This window comes from Canis lupus, chromosome 19 (assembly GCF_011100685.1).
Source record: "Canis lupus familiaris isolate Mischka breed German Shepherd chromosome 19, alternate assembly UU_Cfam_GSD_1.0, whole genome shotgun sequence".
Lineage (NCBI taxonomy): Eukaryota > Metazoa > Chordata > Mammalia > Carnivora > Canidae > Canis > Canis lupus.
Genome location: NC_049240.1, coordinates 21,631,918 through 21,645,926, shown reverse-complemented (window position 1 = coordinate 21,645,926; position 14,009 = coordinate 21,631,918). Strand labels below are relative to the sequence as shown.

The window sequence follows — 14,009 nt, the reverse complement described above, 5'->3', positions numbered from 1 at the left end:
GGCTGTGTCCCAGCGCCCTGTGCTCTGGAGCCTGCGCTGTTGGATTCATGCTCCCGCCCCGCAGCCCCCTCCGGAGCCTCTTCATCCGCCCGAGCCCCTCCGAGCTGCTCTGGGTACCACCACGCGTTGCAGCCCTTAGGGAGCTCAGAGCACTCCCCTGGGGCGCAGGTGTCTGTTAGTGTCCCAGGGAGCTTGAGGGCATCCTCGGCCTCTTGGGGTCCTGCTCTAACTCCCTGCGAGCCCCTTTCCGCCCGGGAAGGTTGGTGCAGCTCCTGCTTCTCCGGGCGGGGCTCTCCTGTCCTGGGGACACTCGCCCTGGCCTCAGCCCGGCTCCTCGCGGCCCCCCCTCTTGGAGGCCTTTTGTTTCTTTATTTCTTTTTCCCCGTCTTTCTAACTCGATAGAAGCGCGAACTATTCTCACTGTAGCATTCCAGCTGTTCTCTCTTTAAATCTCAGGCCGAATTCGTAGATTTTCAGGATGATTTGAAGGTTATCTAGGTAATTTGGTGGGGACAGGTGACTTGGGGACCCTACTCTTCAGCCATCTTGCCCCTCCCCTTTCTGTTCTCTCTTTAAATTAGGTGAAATTCAAAAGTTTTCAGGATGATTTGAAAGTTATCTAGATAAGTTGGTGGGGACAGGTGACTTGGGGGCCCTACTCCTCCTCCGTCTTGCCCCACCCCCAGGTGTGAACATTTTAAATGAAATCCATAAGTCTTATAAAGTATCAATATCTTGATCAATTAATATTTTAATACAGACTGTTTTATCTATTCCAGAGTCCTTTTCTTGCTTCAATTTTATTCTTGTTTATTTACCTGAATAATGTAATATTCTTGTTTTCACTCATCTGAGTTCTAGTTGAAGTAACTGCTCAAACAGGGCTGTGATTATTAGATAGCTAATGTAGTGGACAGATCCAGCTTAGTAATGCCTGACTCCCAAGTGCTATGCAACTGATTCAAGATGGGCCCTTCAGTCCCTTTATTTTTTCACAAATTTCAGATTGGGGTTCAGATTGAGGCTGGATGCTTGCTGGACCTGTTTTGAAAGCATAAGCAGTACCATAATTGTATGAATTACCTTATTAACTTAGCTTTATGTCGTTTTCTGTTATGTTCCTTACTTATGTTTTAATCTCCTCTCAGCCCCATGTATGATTAATCATTAACTACCTTTTCCACCCTCTATTCCTTGTTTACACATTGATTATAGAAACTTAATGGAGACTAGATGGTAACGTCTGTCTTGATCTAAACTGATATATCCCATCATACCAGATTCTGGATGGCATCTCATTGTTCAGAAGAATACATCCCTTGGGGTTGTTTCAAAGCTCCCCCAGCCAAGGCTTCAAGAAACCTATCACCCTCCTCTCATGTGTTCATCTCCCTACGCAATCACTATATGTAAACTGTTCCCAGGCTCAACAGAGCAAGGCAGATTTGGGGACAAAAAGAAAGGCACAGCATGTGCAAGTTTGAGTAAGTAACAAGATTTGGTGGCTGGACTATTGCAGGTAAGCTGTGCTTGCCTGGCTGGCTGTCAGATGACTGGACTCCAAGAGAGGAGGGCTAGCCTAGAACCTGAGCAAATGTAACCCTTTTTGCTAAATTCTCTCTCTGCCTTGCCTTTAGAATGGGTTCTGCTCTGTAAAATCTTCCCCTTTTAAGTAGATTGGTGATAATCCCAGTAAGTGCTAATTGCCCTGGAAAGCATGTCACAAAGGAGCTGGTTAGTAGAGGAAGCTACAGAAAAGGAGGTGGGTTGACAGGCTGTCAGACTCAAGTCTTGGCTCCCACCTTCTCACCCTCCCTCCCCTTTCTTGTCTTCCTTATCAATGAAGCATTTTTTAGGCTGCAGCTCTTTGCCAGACCCAGAGTACACCACATGTGGTGCTATGTCTGCCTCCCAAGGACTTAGAGAGTAGTGGGGGAGTCGAACAGTGAAGCATTGCCCTATCCATGGTTTATCCATGTGTGTGGAGGATGAAGGGGTGCTCAAGGAATAGTTGTCATTTGGGAGGGGCCACATGCTCAGTTTACTCCAAAATCAGAGATAATTTAGAGTTGAATAGGCCCCAGCACAAGTGTTTACTCACAAGGCGTCTAAGTGGCAGACCCTTGAAATAAGACTTAGAGAATCAAGAAAATTTCTTTCATGAGGATATTTATTGAACAATAAAAATATTCATCTCATGCTTCAGTTTATAGGAAATGTAGGAAATCTATTACCTACAACAGAAAATGAGATGATGCACAAGTCCTGGTTTTCCCATAGAGGACCATGCTTACTCAAGCTGTGCTGGTGACGCCAAGGTTCTGCCAGTGTGGAACTGCAGATTAAGTCCTCTACGGTTTAGTTAGCAGTCTCCCCCTTCACTCAGGATAGTTTGTAAGAGCAAGCACGGAAGGAGGAAGAGAACACTCAGCATGCGTTGTGAGCTTAGTTGTGCGCTTAGTCCATCAGAGCGTGCAGCAAGAAGATCTTCCAGGTCTGAAAAAACATCCCAAGTGTGTAAGACACATTGTTACAGACTGGCTTTAAGAAACTGAAATAGAGATGTCTGCACCTGCTCTGATAAAGGCCCTATTCTGCTGGAACCTCCTCATTAGACTTTGCTGCTGGGGCTCTGCTGCAGAGCCCTTCCAAAGCACAGCCCCACCATGCCAACAGTGGGCTCACCTGGCAGCAGAAGGAAGCTCCACTGTGGGAGTGGCTGTTCAAGGAAGCTGTGCCTTCCTTTAGCTTTTATATGGGATTTTTGTGGAACTTAGAGAACTGAAAGAGAATTTATTGTTTTTAGGGCTTAAGAAAGAAACAGCCCTTCAGCTCTCTCATTTACTTGTGAGCTGACCAAAGGTGATTTTTCAGAGAATTCCACACCAAGTCATTTAGCAATCAGGGGCAAATAGATCTGATTTGAAATACAATAAAATAAAACAACTTGCATCTATGTGTTGCAAAGAAGGTCCAACTTTTCCCCAAATTAGTCCTTATACCATTTCCTTGATTAGGGACTACCTATTAAACAGGAGGAAAGCACCCATCCCTAAAGCAATGGCTACTACTTCTACAGAGGAAGTTACAAAAATGAACAGCTTCATAGCATTCTGGGGGTTGGTGCAGCACCCCAAGGTGCTCACTTTCTTTGCTGCCACAGTGTGGTTCCTCAACAGTAGGGTCTCACTCTAGTCCTAAGGGTCTGTGAGTCCAGCTTTCTGTATGGTTGGGACTCCACCCCAAAGGTGTTGGCTGGGAGTCCCTGGGGTAGCAGAACCCAGGCTCTCAGCTAAAGTCCCTCCTGAATAATGACTATGTGAAGCTGCCAAGCCCCACGGGCAAGGGTGCCAACTCCACTAAAGCATTCTCACAAGCAAATCTGGGCCTATGTGTGGGGTTGGCTTGGCAGGTAAGCATGCAGATGAGAAAAGGCACTACGGAGAACTTCTCTCTAGGACTGCCTGGCAGAGGCCAACCTGGTGTACTTCCCACCTTCTTCCCCCTGACCCCACCCCAGACTGGACTGCCTGGTCCTGCCCTCTACAATACCTTCAGGAGATGTCCTCTGAATGTGAGAACCTATGGTGAGCATGAAACAGTGGAAGTTAACAAGTAATGATGACAAGCAACTGCAACAGGTACCCATTCTATACCTGTTCACAGGTGGGCTATGGTGGGACCATCCAAGAGGCTAGATTCAGGATAAGACTGAGGTCTGGCCTACTCTAGGCCTGGGTACCACTTTTACATACCACCTTACCTTGGGAAAGGGTTGTTCCAGAGTGCCAAAACCTCAGAAAACAGGAAATTTAACTTCTGGGCTCAGAGAATGTTCCAGAAAAGCTGATGCTAAATAAAACAGGTGCTCACAGCATAAGAAGCTATTCAAGTGAGAAAGGCATCAGCCCATACTGAGCTTCTGTGTTGACTCTCCCCTAGTGGAAGGAAATAGGCTGCCTACAGGAAAGGATTAAGACCCTGTTGGCAGTTATTTCTTGTATAGAAATTCAAAGGCCTTTGTTTTAGTCAGCTTTGTGAATTTGGCTAGACCAAGTCAGTCCTGCAAGCAGGGTTCACCAAATTGGGGCTGTGAGCACCATGTGATGTCCCTCTCACGAGGCCCCAGGTCATCCACTGAGCTTAGAGAGAAAATACTAGAACTATATATTTATAGGAAAATTTAAAACTAAGCTTTACTAATATTTACTGTACTTATTAGAATCTACTGAATCAACTGTTCTATAGCCATTATTTCACATTATACCAAGAGGGAAACTCTGCTATCTGTGGATGACTGACTATAATCTAGGATTTTTATTATATACTTATCAAAAGGCCTTTTTTAGACTTGGTTAGACATAGCAAAGATTTCTATCATGTGTATTAATCCTGTGCATATGTGAAAAAGAAGATATAAGTAAATTCAAGTTTGTACATGCTCAGCATGGCAACTGTCTCACTACCACTGAATGGGAAATATACTCAAGTATTTTTACTGGAGTGGAGTGGGAAATTAAAAAAAAAAGTCTGGAGACCACCCTGAATGAGGCTGAATGTCATATTTGAATTGAGGTCCAGATCCAGCACTCCTAAAATTTGCAATTTGCAGATACCTCTGGGAGCCAGATGGCTTCCTCTCCTGCCATGACACCCAGAGAATCTTACCCATTGAAATGGCAATGGGAGAATGTCCCCAGAAGGCAGAACAAAGGGTCTCTCTTTCCAACACTGCACACTTGGAGCTGACCCGGGGCCAGGACCCTGGAGGGCCATCTCTCCCATTGGCCTTCAGGATGGTTCTGGCCCTAAAATGTTTGTTTGCTTGTTTGGGTTGGTTGGTGCCAGAAATGTACTTTTTAAAAACTGAGTTCAAAGCATGAGAAGAGGCTTGATCTGACCCCAACCTGACATTCACATTATCTGTTTACCCCTGAAGGTACTTGAGTTTGCTACTTCACTGTGTCAGAACTTAAACCTAAAATTTTAGAGCACCAAACTGGTTCTTGAGGCTAATGAAGTAATTCGTTGGGGCTATGTGTGGGAAGAATTACCCTCTTAATATAATGAGTTTTTGGCCCAGCTCAACACTAAGCAAAGACCCTGCTAGATGGAAGCTTGTTTTTTTTTTTTTTTAAACCCTTATTTACTTAATGCCCCTAAATTAGTGAATGTTGTTCACAACCTGAAAAACACACATCAGTATATAAATGATAGATCAAAAAACAATTTTTAAAATCTCATTATATTGACTTGAATACTGTTGATGGTGATAATAATAAAGTAAGAATTTATTATGTGCATAATATGTAACAGGTACAGTGCCTTTTCATCTTAAATCAATGGGGTAAATATTCAGCTCTAATTTTGCAGTTGCAGAGACTGAAACACAAATTATTCAACATTTCATAAAGATCATAAATATTATAAAAAGTATATTTTGGGATTTGAACACGTATTTTGGAGGGATCTTCATGATTTTTCCATTATGCTACACTGTCTCTTTAAATGCAAAATTAACAAATGTAAATGAAGAAAATGGTAGAGATAATGACAGTTGCCTGCCTCAAGCAAATTGGTTTTAGAATACTAAAAATGGTTTCTTTTAATTGCAATATAATAACAGATAATTGCTTATATGGAGCAATTTCTTCTTTGGAGCTGTATTTGGAATTAATTGGTCAAAGAAAAAAATAACAAAAAATAAAATAAAAATAAAATAAAATAAAATAAAATAAAATAATTGGTCAAAAATCATCCATTCAATATTCAGAATTATTATTCACAAAACATTATTTTAGGTCATGGAGCAGAAAAATGGCAAAATAGCTCACACTAACAAGATTATTTTATCCTTCAACATCTATGTGAGGATAGAGCATAGGTTATCCTCATTTTACAAAAGAAAACTGGGAAACTTGCAGTGTTCTTCTGAGTAAGAATGGAAAAACAGGCCCTTGAAAAGACATTATATTTGGGATTATGAAAACCTGTCATTCTTGGACCCAAAGAACATCAGAGCAAGAAGAGCCCTTGGAGATCTTTTGGCCCTCAGGTCCCTGGAGGTGCCAAGAGGGTCATGATTTTGTAATGTGTTGTTATCTATTTGTGATTCTTCCATCCAGATGTATCGTTTTACATCATTATAATTATATTATAAACATAATTTTCCATATGTTCTTCAAAATCCTCATAACATCCTATTAAAGGATTTAAAACATTCAATTACCTATTACTTTGCTGTTAGATTTAGAATATGGCCATATTTAGGACACCTGGGTGGCTCAGCAGTTGAGCGTCTGCCTTCATGCTCAGGGCAGGATCCTGGAGTCCCGAGATCAAGTCCTGCATCGGGTTCCCTGCATGGAGCCTGCTTCTCCCTCTGCCTGTGTCTCTCTCTGTCTCTGTCTCTCTCTGTCTCTGTGTCTCTCATGAATAAATAAGTAAAATCTTAATAAAAAATAATATGGCTATATTTTCAATATTCTAAATAACACTGTCAAAATTATCTTCTTTAGTTTATATTGATAATTATTCTTATAGGAAGAGTAGAGAAATGGCACAGTAGTTAAGATTCACATCATGAACCCTCTGCACTGCTGGGTGGGAATGTAAATTGGTACAGCCATTATGGAAACCGGTATGGAGGTTCTTTAAAAAATTAAAAATAGAGCTCCATATGATCCAGCAATTCCACCTCTGGGGATTTTTCAAAAGGAAACAACCATATTAACTCAAAAATATATAGGTACTTTTGTTTTCATTGCATATTTACAATAGCCAAAATATGGAAGCAATCTAAGTGTATGCTGATGGATGGACAGAGAAAATATGATGTAAATATGTATAAATATGATGATATAAATATGATATAAATGTAGATAAAAGAAAATATATGACATGTAGATAACACAAACACACACAATGGAATATTTTTCAGCCATATAAAAGAAGGAAATCTTGCTATTTGTGACAACATGGATGGACCTTGAGGGTGTTATGTTAAATAAATCAGAGAAAGACAAATACCATATGCTCTTACTTCTATGTGGAATCTTAAAAAAAAAACAACTCATAGATACAAGAAATTTGGTGATTGCCAATCTAGGCTGGTAGGTGGGCAAAGTGGGTGAGGATCAAAGATCAAAAGGTACAGATTTCCAGTTGTAAAATTACTTATGGGGATGTAATGTATAGTAGTCACTATAGTTAATAAAATTATATTTGAAAGTTGTTAAGAGAGTAGATCTTAAAGTTCTCATCACAAGAAAATAACAACTATGTGAGGTGATGGATGTTAACTAGACTTAGTGTGGTGATCATTTCACAATATACACAAGTAACAAATCACTATGTTATACACCTGAAACTAATATAATGTTATCTGCAAATTATATCTCAATACGGTAGCAGTTTTATTCATAGATTAATATTGTTAATATTCATAGAATAATATTAATTATATAAATATGCTATGGTATGTTTATTTACAGTATTTCTAAATAATTAATGTTACAAAATATATTATTTCTAAATTAACAATTAGCCTTTTGTGATTATCTCTTAAGAAAAAAATATCAGGGACACCTGGGTGGCTCAGCGGTTGAGCATCTGCCTTTGGCTCGGGTCATGATCCCACAGTCCTGGGATCGAGTCCTACATTGCATTCCCCATGGGGAGCCTGCTTCTCCCTCTGCCTATGTTTCTGCCTCTCTCTGTGTCTCTCTTGAATAAATAAATAAAATCTTAAAAAAAAAAAGAAAAAATATCAGACCCTGTTTATTAGCTATTAGGAATTAACTCCTCTAAGCCTCAGTTTCCTCAAATATAAAAAGTATAATAATACCTATTTTATGGGCTTAAGAGAATTAAATGGAATAAAGTGTATAAAGTGCCTGAAATATACTGAGAGCCATCATCATTATCTTCATCATCTCTCATGTCATCATAACCACTGTCAGCACGGCCACTGCAGTCATGCCCTGAGGAAGGATCAATGGATCAAACAGTACAAAAGTGTTACTGTCCTTTTGGCACCTGAAAAATTACTCTGAAATGACTATTTTGTTCAACTGTGATGAGCAGAAGCTACATTTAGGAGCCATTGTCACTGTCCTTGGAAGATAGCATTCCCAGACTTGAATGTTTCCAAGGATATAAAAATAATAAGCAGGTAGTCTGGAATCTAGTCTCTGCCCTGCTGCTTCTGAACCCAAGCTGGACTTGCATAGGAGACTGGACATGATCACAGATGGCCCTTTCCCCACATTACAGCTGGGAGCACCAATGGCATGAGGAAATGACTTCACCTGTAGGACCACACAAGTCCCACTTGAAATCCCAATACCTGTTCCCTAATTTGCATCCTCCTTTCTCTGGGGCACAAAAGGAGCAGCTAGTGAATCAGGGGCATAAGCCCAGCAAATGGAAGGAGAGGGAAAGATTTGGGAAATGTGGTAGGCAGAAAGACAAAAAGATGCAACATTTTGCAATACTGTACTATAATCACACTCTCCCTACTGGCATTGCCCACACCACGCCCAGCTAGATGAGAGGGAGGGGCTGGAAGCGAGGTTAATGGGCTTTACCTTCATTAAGGATCCTTTGATAGCTAATCTTACCCAAGGCTGCAGAAGAGGGAGCAGGAGGAGGATTGGAAGCTTAGCATTCATTAAGTGTGCTCCTCACTGGAGTCTGGTTGGAGCATGCTGAAGAGGTGAGAGGAGGCAGGAAGTGGGATTGAAATGCTGTGCCTTGTTTCCCTGTGCCCCTAGGCCTGTCCAAGGTCAACAGCAGAGTGTTTTATCTGTTTTCTGACCCAGGCAATTCCTTACTGAGTTTTACAAGTGAAACATTTGCACTGAGTTTGCTCACTGCTCAGAATTCTTACAAAGGAGTGTTTTACCTGGTAGATTCCTCACACCCTCCTGGCTTTTAATATGCGTGGCAGACCTGGGCTGTGGTTACAAGGTATCTTCCTTCTCTGGAGCAATGTCTGTTTGGCTCTAATGGCGCCTGGCCATCCATGCCTGTTCCTGTCCTGCTCCAGTGTCCTCCTTATTTCACAGTTAAGGAGATGGTGTTGGTGTGGTGTAGGGACATCAACTGGAGATTTCATCGGGTAAACTGTCTGGCAGGCTTGGCTCTGCTTACCAGCTTGTGTGCTCCCCCAAATTCTGCTTACTGAAAGGGCAGTGTTCGGAAATCAGATTTAAACCAAGCAATTAGGGCAGAGTAAACTTAGGAATATTTTTAAATAATAATGACAATATGCCATGTGATTCACAACGAATGTGACTTTTCTAAGTTTGCTCATTTCTGTGTCGCCTGGCACAGCTAGATCTCTACAAATTGGTAGATACAAAGGAGCAATAGCCCGCGTGCGTGGACTGTGTGCACAGGACGTGGGTCTCCTTACCGCAGCTGCCAGGTGTCTGGCGAGGGAGGCAGTGCAGGGCTGCGAAGACACACCTGCAGAGGCGGCAGCCGCGGAATGTCCAGGCTCCGTGCATTAGTGCGCCGCATTCGCTGATGAGACAGACGCGTCGTCAGCGCTGCCCTAGCGCGTGCGCTCCCCACGCCCATTCAGCTCCACGCCCCGCGCCTCCTGTCCCCCGTGCGCTCCGTCCCTCCCCCGCCCGTGCGCCTCCGGTCCCTCCTGTCCCCCGTGCGCTCCGTGCGCTCCGTGCGCCCCCCCCTCCCCCCCCCCCCCCCCCCCCCCCCCCCCCCCCCCCCCCCCCCCCGGCCCGTGCAGTCAGCTGGTGCAAGCGCCCACCTGTGCCTCTGGTCGTGCTCGCAGTAGCGGCCGGTGAAGGGGTCGGGGCATACGCAGAAGCTGCCCAGCACGCAGGTGCCGCCGTTCCTGCAGCAGCGCGGCGGCGAGGAGGCACCTACTGCGGGGGGACACCTGGGCATCAGTGTCCGCCGACCGTCTGGCCCTCAGCGTTAGTGTATCCCCGGGAGGGCCTCACGAGATTGCCTCGGAGAGGCAATAAAATTTAACCCCCTGCCAAGTATGTTTGCTCAGGTAAACCCTACTTCTTAATTTAAGGATTAAAAACAAACTGCCAGGGGTACCAGAGGGTCAGGAACCAGTTCGAGGTCCCCGGCGAGAAACCCTGCCCCGACTGTAAGTATGATTTTCTCTTTCCCTTCCCTTCACATGTTAAAGTCAAGCTGCGAGTTGCCCTGACAATGATTAAAAACAGGCCTCCAGGGCGGGGACCACCCACGGGTTCGATGGCTATAGAAAACCCCCAACCCCTCCTTCCCGCCAGAGGGACTCCTCCCCGCGCCAGGGACTGGGGTCTGGAGCCTGAGAGTCTGCAATAAGCCAAGCAAAAGTCTGCTATTATCTTGAGATGGAGTAGTTGTTTTGAATATATCTAATCACAGTTCGCTAGACATGAGCAAATGCAACATTTTACCAATGAAATAGTAAAACCTGTTTCAGAGCAAAAGAACACCTCACTAGGAAATATTTTCCACTTTATAGTGCATCATCTGAATATGATAAAATGTGCTGTGTTGGATTTCTCATTTTATCCTTAGTTTACTCCAGGTTTTTCTCAGATCTAGACTGAGAAGCCACTGATGGAGATGACCACAAAGGTATTCTGGGCGATATCACGGCTTACGATCTTGGAAAGCATGGAAGTAGGGACGTGTATCCTGGGGCCTCCAGCCATCTCCGTTCCCATTCACCTCCCCCAAATTATTCAGGGTCCAGTTGAGTGTTTTCTGCTGGAGCTTCTGGGTTGTAGCATTGTTGATTTCTTCTCTGTGACCTTTTAAAAACATTGAAAATATGAGACTTAATGATTAAGAAATAAATATGTGATAAAAAGACAGTATAAATAAAATGCTTCTTACTGTTGTTTCCCAAGTGTATGTTCCATAATGCCAAACTGACAAAAAACAGAAGCCTAGAATATTTAAAGAAAATTATTGAAGTTTAAAATATTAAAAGCATAGGTAGAAAATTACGTGTTTAAAATGTAAAGCAATCATATAATCATATAAATGTAAGTATATGCAGTATTTAATGTATAATATTATGTCATCATTTTGCAACTTGTAGATATGTTAATGTTAACATGTCAATGTTGTCATGACTTAGAAAGATTTTGAGACCAACGAAGTCTTTGTGTCCCTTAATGGGATGGAACAATTGTGCATGCATTGCAGCTTATTCTAGAAGCTTTTAAATGCCCCCTCTTGACTCTCAGATCTGGATGATCTGTGTTCTTACCTGACAGGGTAGCTCCAGGTCATTTTCACACTGGCAAGTCTGGTGTGAGAAGCTCCTTCTCTAATCAATACATTAGCTGAGACCAGTTTCCAAGGAAGTCCAGTCTTACTGGGTTTTGTGTTTAAAAGTATCTTTACTCCAGGTCCTGGAATAACTGTATTAAGACATAAGATGGATAAGGAAAGAAGATACAGATATTTCCTACCTGTTCCCTAGGCTGTGAGAAATAGCAGTGAGATCTCTGGGTTCTGCTGTGGAAGCCCATTAGGCAGTGACCTGCTGTGACAGGCAGGCCCATGCTGAGCCTCCAGGCTGTCCTCTCAATGAGACCTGGGGGGGGAGGGGCTGGAGACTAGGCCTGATTCTCTCAGTAGTGTTAACCGTGCTGAAAGCAGCAGGAGTGGTCAACCCTGATGTCAAACATTGGTGGCTAAGGCAACAAGTCTTTTCCTCACTGGAAAAAAAAAAAAAACCCAAAATTAAAATCCCAGCATGAAAAAATGTTCACAGGAAAATGGAAATTTTATATTTCATACCTTTGTGCTTGATGGTAAGGGCCCAGATAGAGAAGGGAGGGAGCCATCGTGTGGAACATAACCAGCAGGCATGGGTCCCAAAAGTCTTGACTGGGAATCATGAATATAAAGGGAGACATTTCAACACCTGCTTTCTGAGGATGTATTGATACCTCCACAGACTAAGCCTTTTCTTTGTGTCCAGCACGGTGGTGAATATACCATCTACATTACCCATTTACTACAGCATGCCTCTGGGAAAGTGTTTTATTATCCCCTATGTAAAACGAGAGGCAACAGAGGCTTAGTCTAAGTCTCTGGGGCAGTTACATCTTCAATATGTAATGAACAGATTTTATGAGAAGTCTACAATGTGCTTAGTTTGTGAAGACCACTGAATGCAGAGGTGACTGCCCCATTGGTGGTCTGATGTTAAGCTCTAAATCCAAGAAGGGAGTGATTGCCAAAATAAGGACTGGGACCCTTTTATAATCGTTGAAGAGGATACTTTAAACTCTGGGGCAAAATAAATAAATAAATAAAAATAAGCTCTGGGGTAAATCGTTGTGATTTTAGTATAAAAATGGCTTTCTAAAAATAACATGCTTCCTCCAAGGATGAAATCGTCTTTGATACTGATTAATTTTTAGACCTTTAAATGTGAGGTTTATTAAAAAGGCTATTATATAAAGCAACAGGAAATTAGTGAGCTTCCCAAGGACTATTTGTGTGAGCTGCCAGGACCACGTCAGAACCAGCAGACCTGGCTGGGGGAACTATGTGGAAGAAGACACCTCACACCTTCATGGAAACATGTGTAACTGGAGTCATGACAAATATACTTTTAAACTTAATTGTTATTACTTAGTAACTACATAATTGAGTTATATGTAAAAGTAAGAATAATTTATTACTTTAAATCAATGGAAACTTTTTGGGCAAAATAGCTTGTACACTAAAATAAAACTATAATCTAAGGGATTATATTTGAATAAGAAGATTTAAAACATGAGTTTATATGATAACAAATCCAAACCTTTCTGAAACATTAAAATTATAAGAGTAGTATCTAAAATCTAATTTTCCCCCATAGCTTCTTTCATTAAATTTTGTATTGTGGGCATTTTTTGAACATACACCAAAGCCAGGATAATGATTCAGTAAACTGGGGTTCATCGATTAAACATCAACCTTTGCCAGTCTTATTTATTCTGTATCCCACCCCCATTTTTTTTTCTGGAGTTTTTGAAAGCAACTCTCAGAAATCATATTTTCTATGTCAAATAAGATTTTGAAAATAAGCACTTTATAAGGAAACTGTAGGAAAAGGAAAGGAAATGTCTTGCCGGCAAGATGGGACTTACTGTCTAGAAATAAAAATGAAATGCCCATATTAGGAATGAAATGCCCCATATTTGCTTAGGACCTAAAGTCAGCTCCAGGGGGAAAGGGCTGATGGCCTACCGGTAGAAAGCTGCTGATAGCTATTTCTCAGCTTCCTGTCACTTACTCTTATTTACTTACAGGTATTATTAAAATGAGTTTTGCATTTCACGGCAGAGGAGCCCGGGATGCTTGATTAATAAGGCCCAGCTGGAAGAGGCTGCCTGGGAACAGCTGAAAGCCTAGTGAGGGGCAGCACATCATTAGCTCTGGGTAAGACTCCTTCTTGTTATCAGTTGTAAATTGATGAGATTGGAGCCAACCCAGCCAGCAGACCTCCAGTGGAACTTCTGACTCACTTTGAGCTGACATAAAGTGTGTGGGAATTGGGACACCCTGTCCCAGGATTGGAGACCACCCCACCTCTGTGTCCTCAGTACATCAAACAATCTCTGAGAGAAATGTCCTGCAGCAAATTAGGTGTGAAGAAATTCTCTGAGAGTGACTAAAGCAGCAGTTGTAGATGTGTACTACTTACTGGGGTCGACGGGGAAGCTCTGAACCTATGCTAAAGCCAGACCTCAAGACCTCCTCTCAGAATTCCTGGGCAGAGCCCAGCATCAGGATTTTTTAATCTTCTCAGGGGACTTCAATATGTAGCCAGGACTATGATTCTGCTGTCTGTTTTCTAGGTGGCTATGTGCCCCCGGTGATGGAAGTGCTCCTTTCTTGTCTCTGCATTCCTACCTTTCAACACAGTGCCTAATGTAGCTACCACACAATCTGGTGTTGTTCATATGAATAAACGAATAAATGGATTATCATACTTACACCCATTTTCAGTGAGGAAACTGAGATCT

General features: G+C 42.4%; 1 protein-coding gene across 5 annotated transcripts in view; it reads right to left on the bottom strand.

The window, feature by feature from the left end:
- Positions 1-2,169: 2,169 nt before the first annotated feature.
- The window catches only part of LOC609557 (cryptic protein), a 65,657-nt gene continuing 53,817 nt past the window's right edge, over positions 2,170-14,009 (bottom strand). For 3 of the 5 annotated variants that reach the window (XM_038564792.1, XM_038564791.1, XM_038564793.1), the window contains exons 4-10: positions 11,788-11,877; positions 11,252-11,405; positions 10,873-10,925; positions 10,638-10,787; positions 9,776-9,893; positions 9,419-9,528; positions 2,170-2,496 (exon numbers count right to left, since the gene is read on the bottom strand). In XM_038564792.1, the coding sequence (XP_038420720.1) occupies positions 2,363-2,496; positions 9,419-9,528; positions 9,776-9,893; positions 10,638-10,787; positions 10,873-10,925; positions 11,252-11,405; positions 11,788-11,877 (809 nt within the window). In that variant the 3' untranslated portion in view covers positions 2,170-2,362. The remainder of the gene's footprint in view (positions 2,497-9,418; positions 9,529-9,775; positions 9,894-10,637; positions 10,788-10,872; positions 10,926-11,251; positions 11,406-11,787; positions 11,878-14,009) is intronic. The other 2 variants (XM_038564794.1, XM_038564795.1) reach the window with 1 other exon arrangement.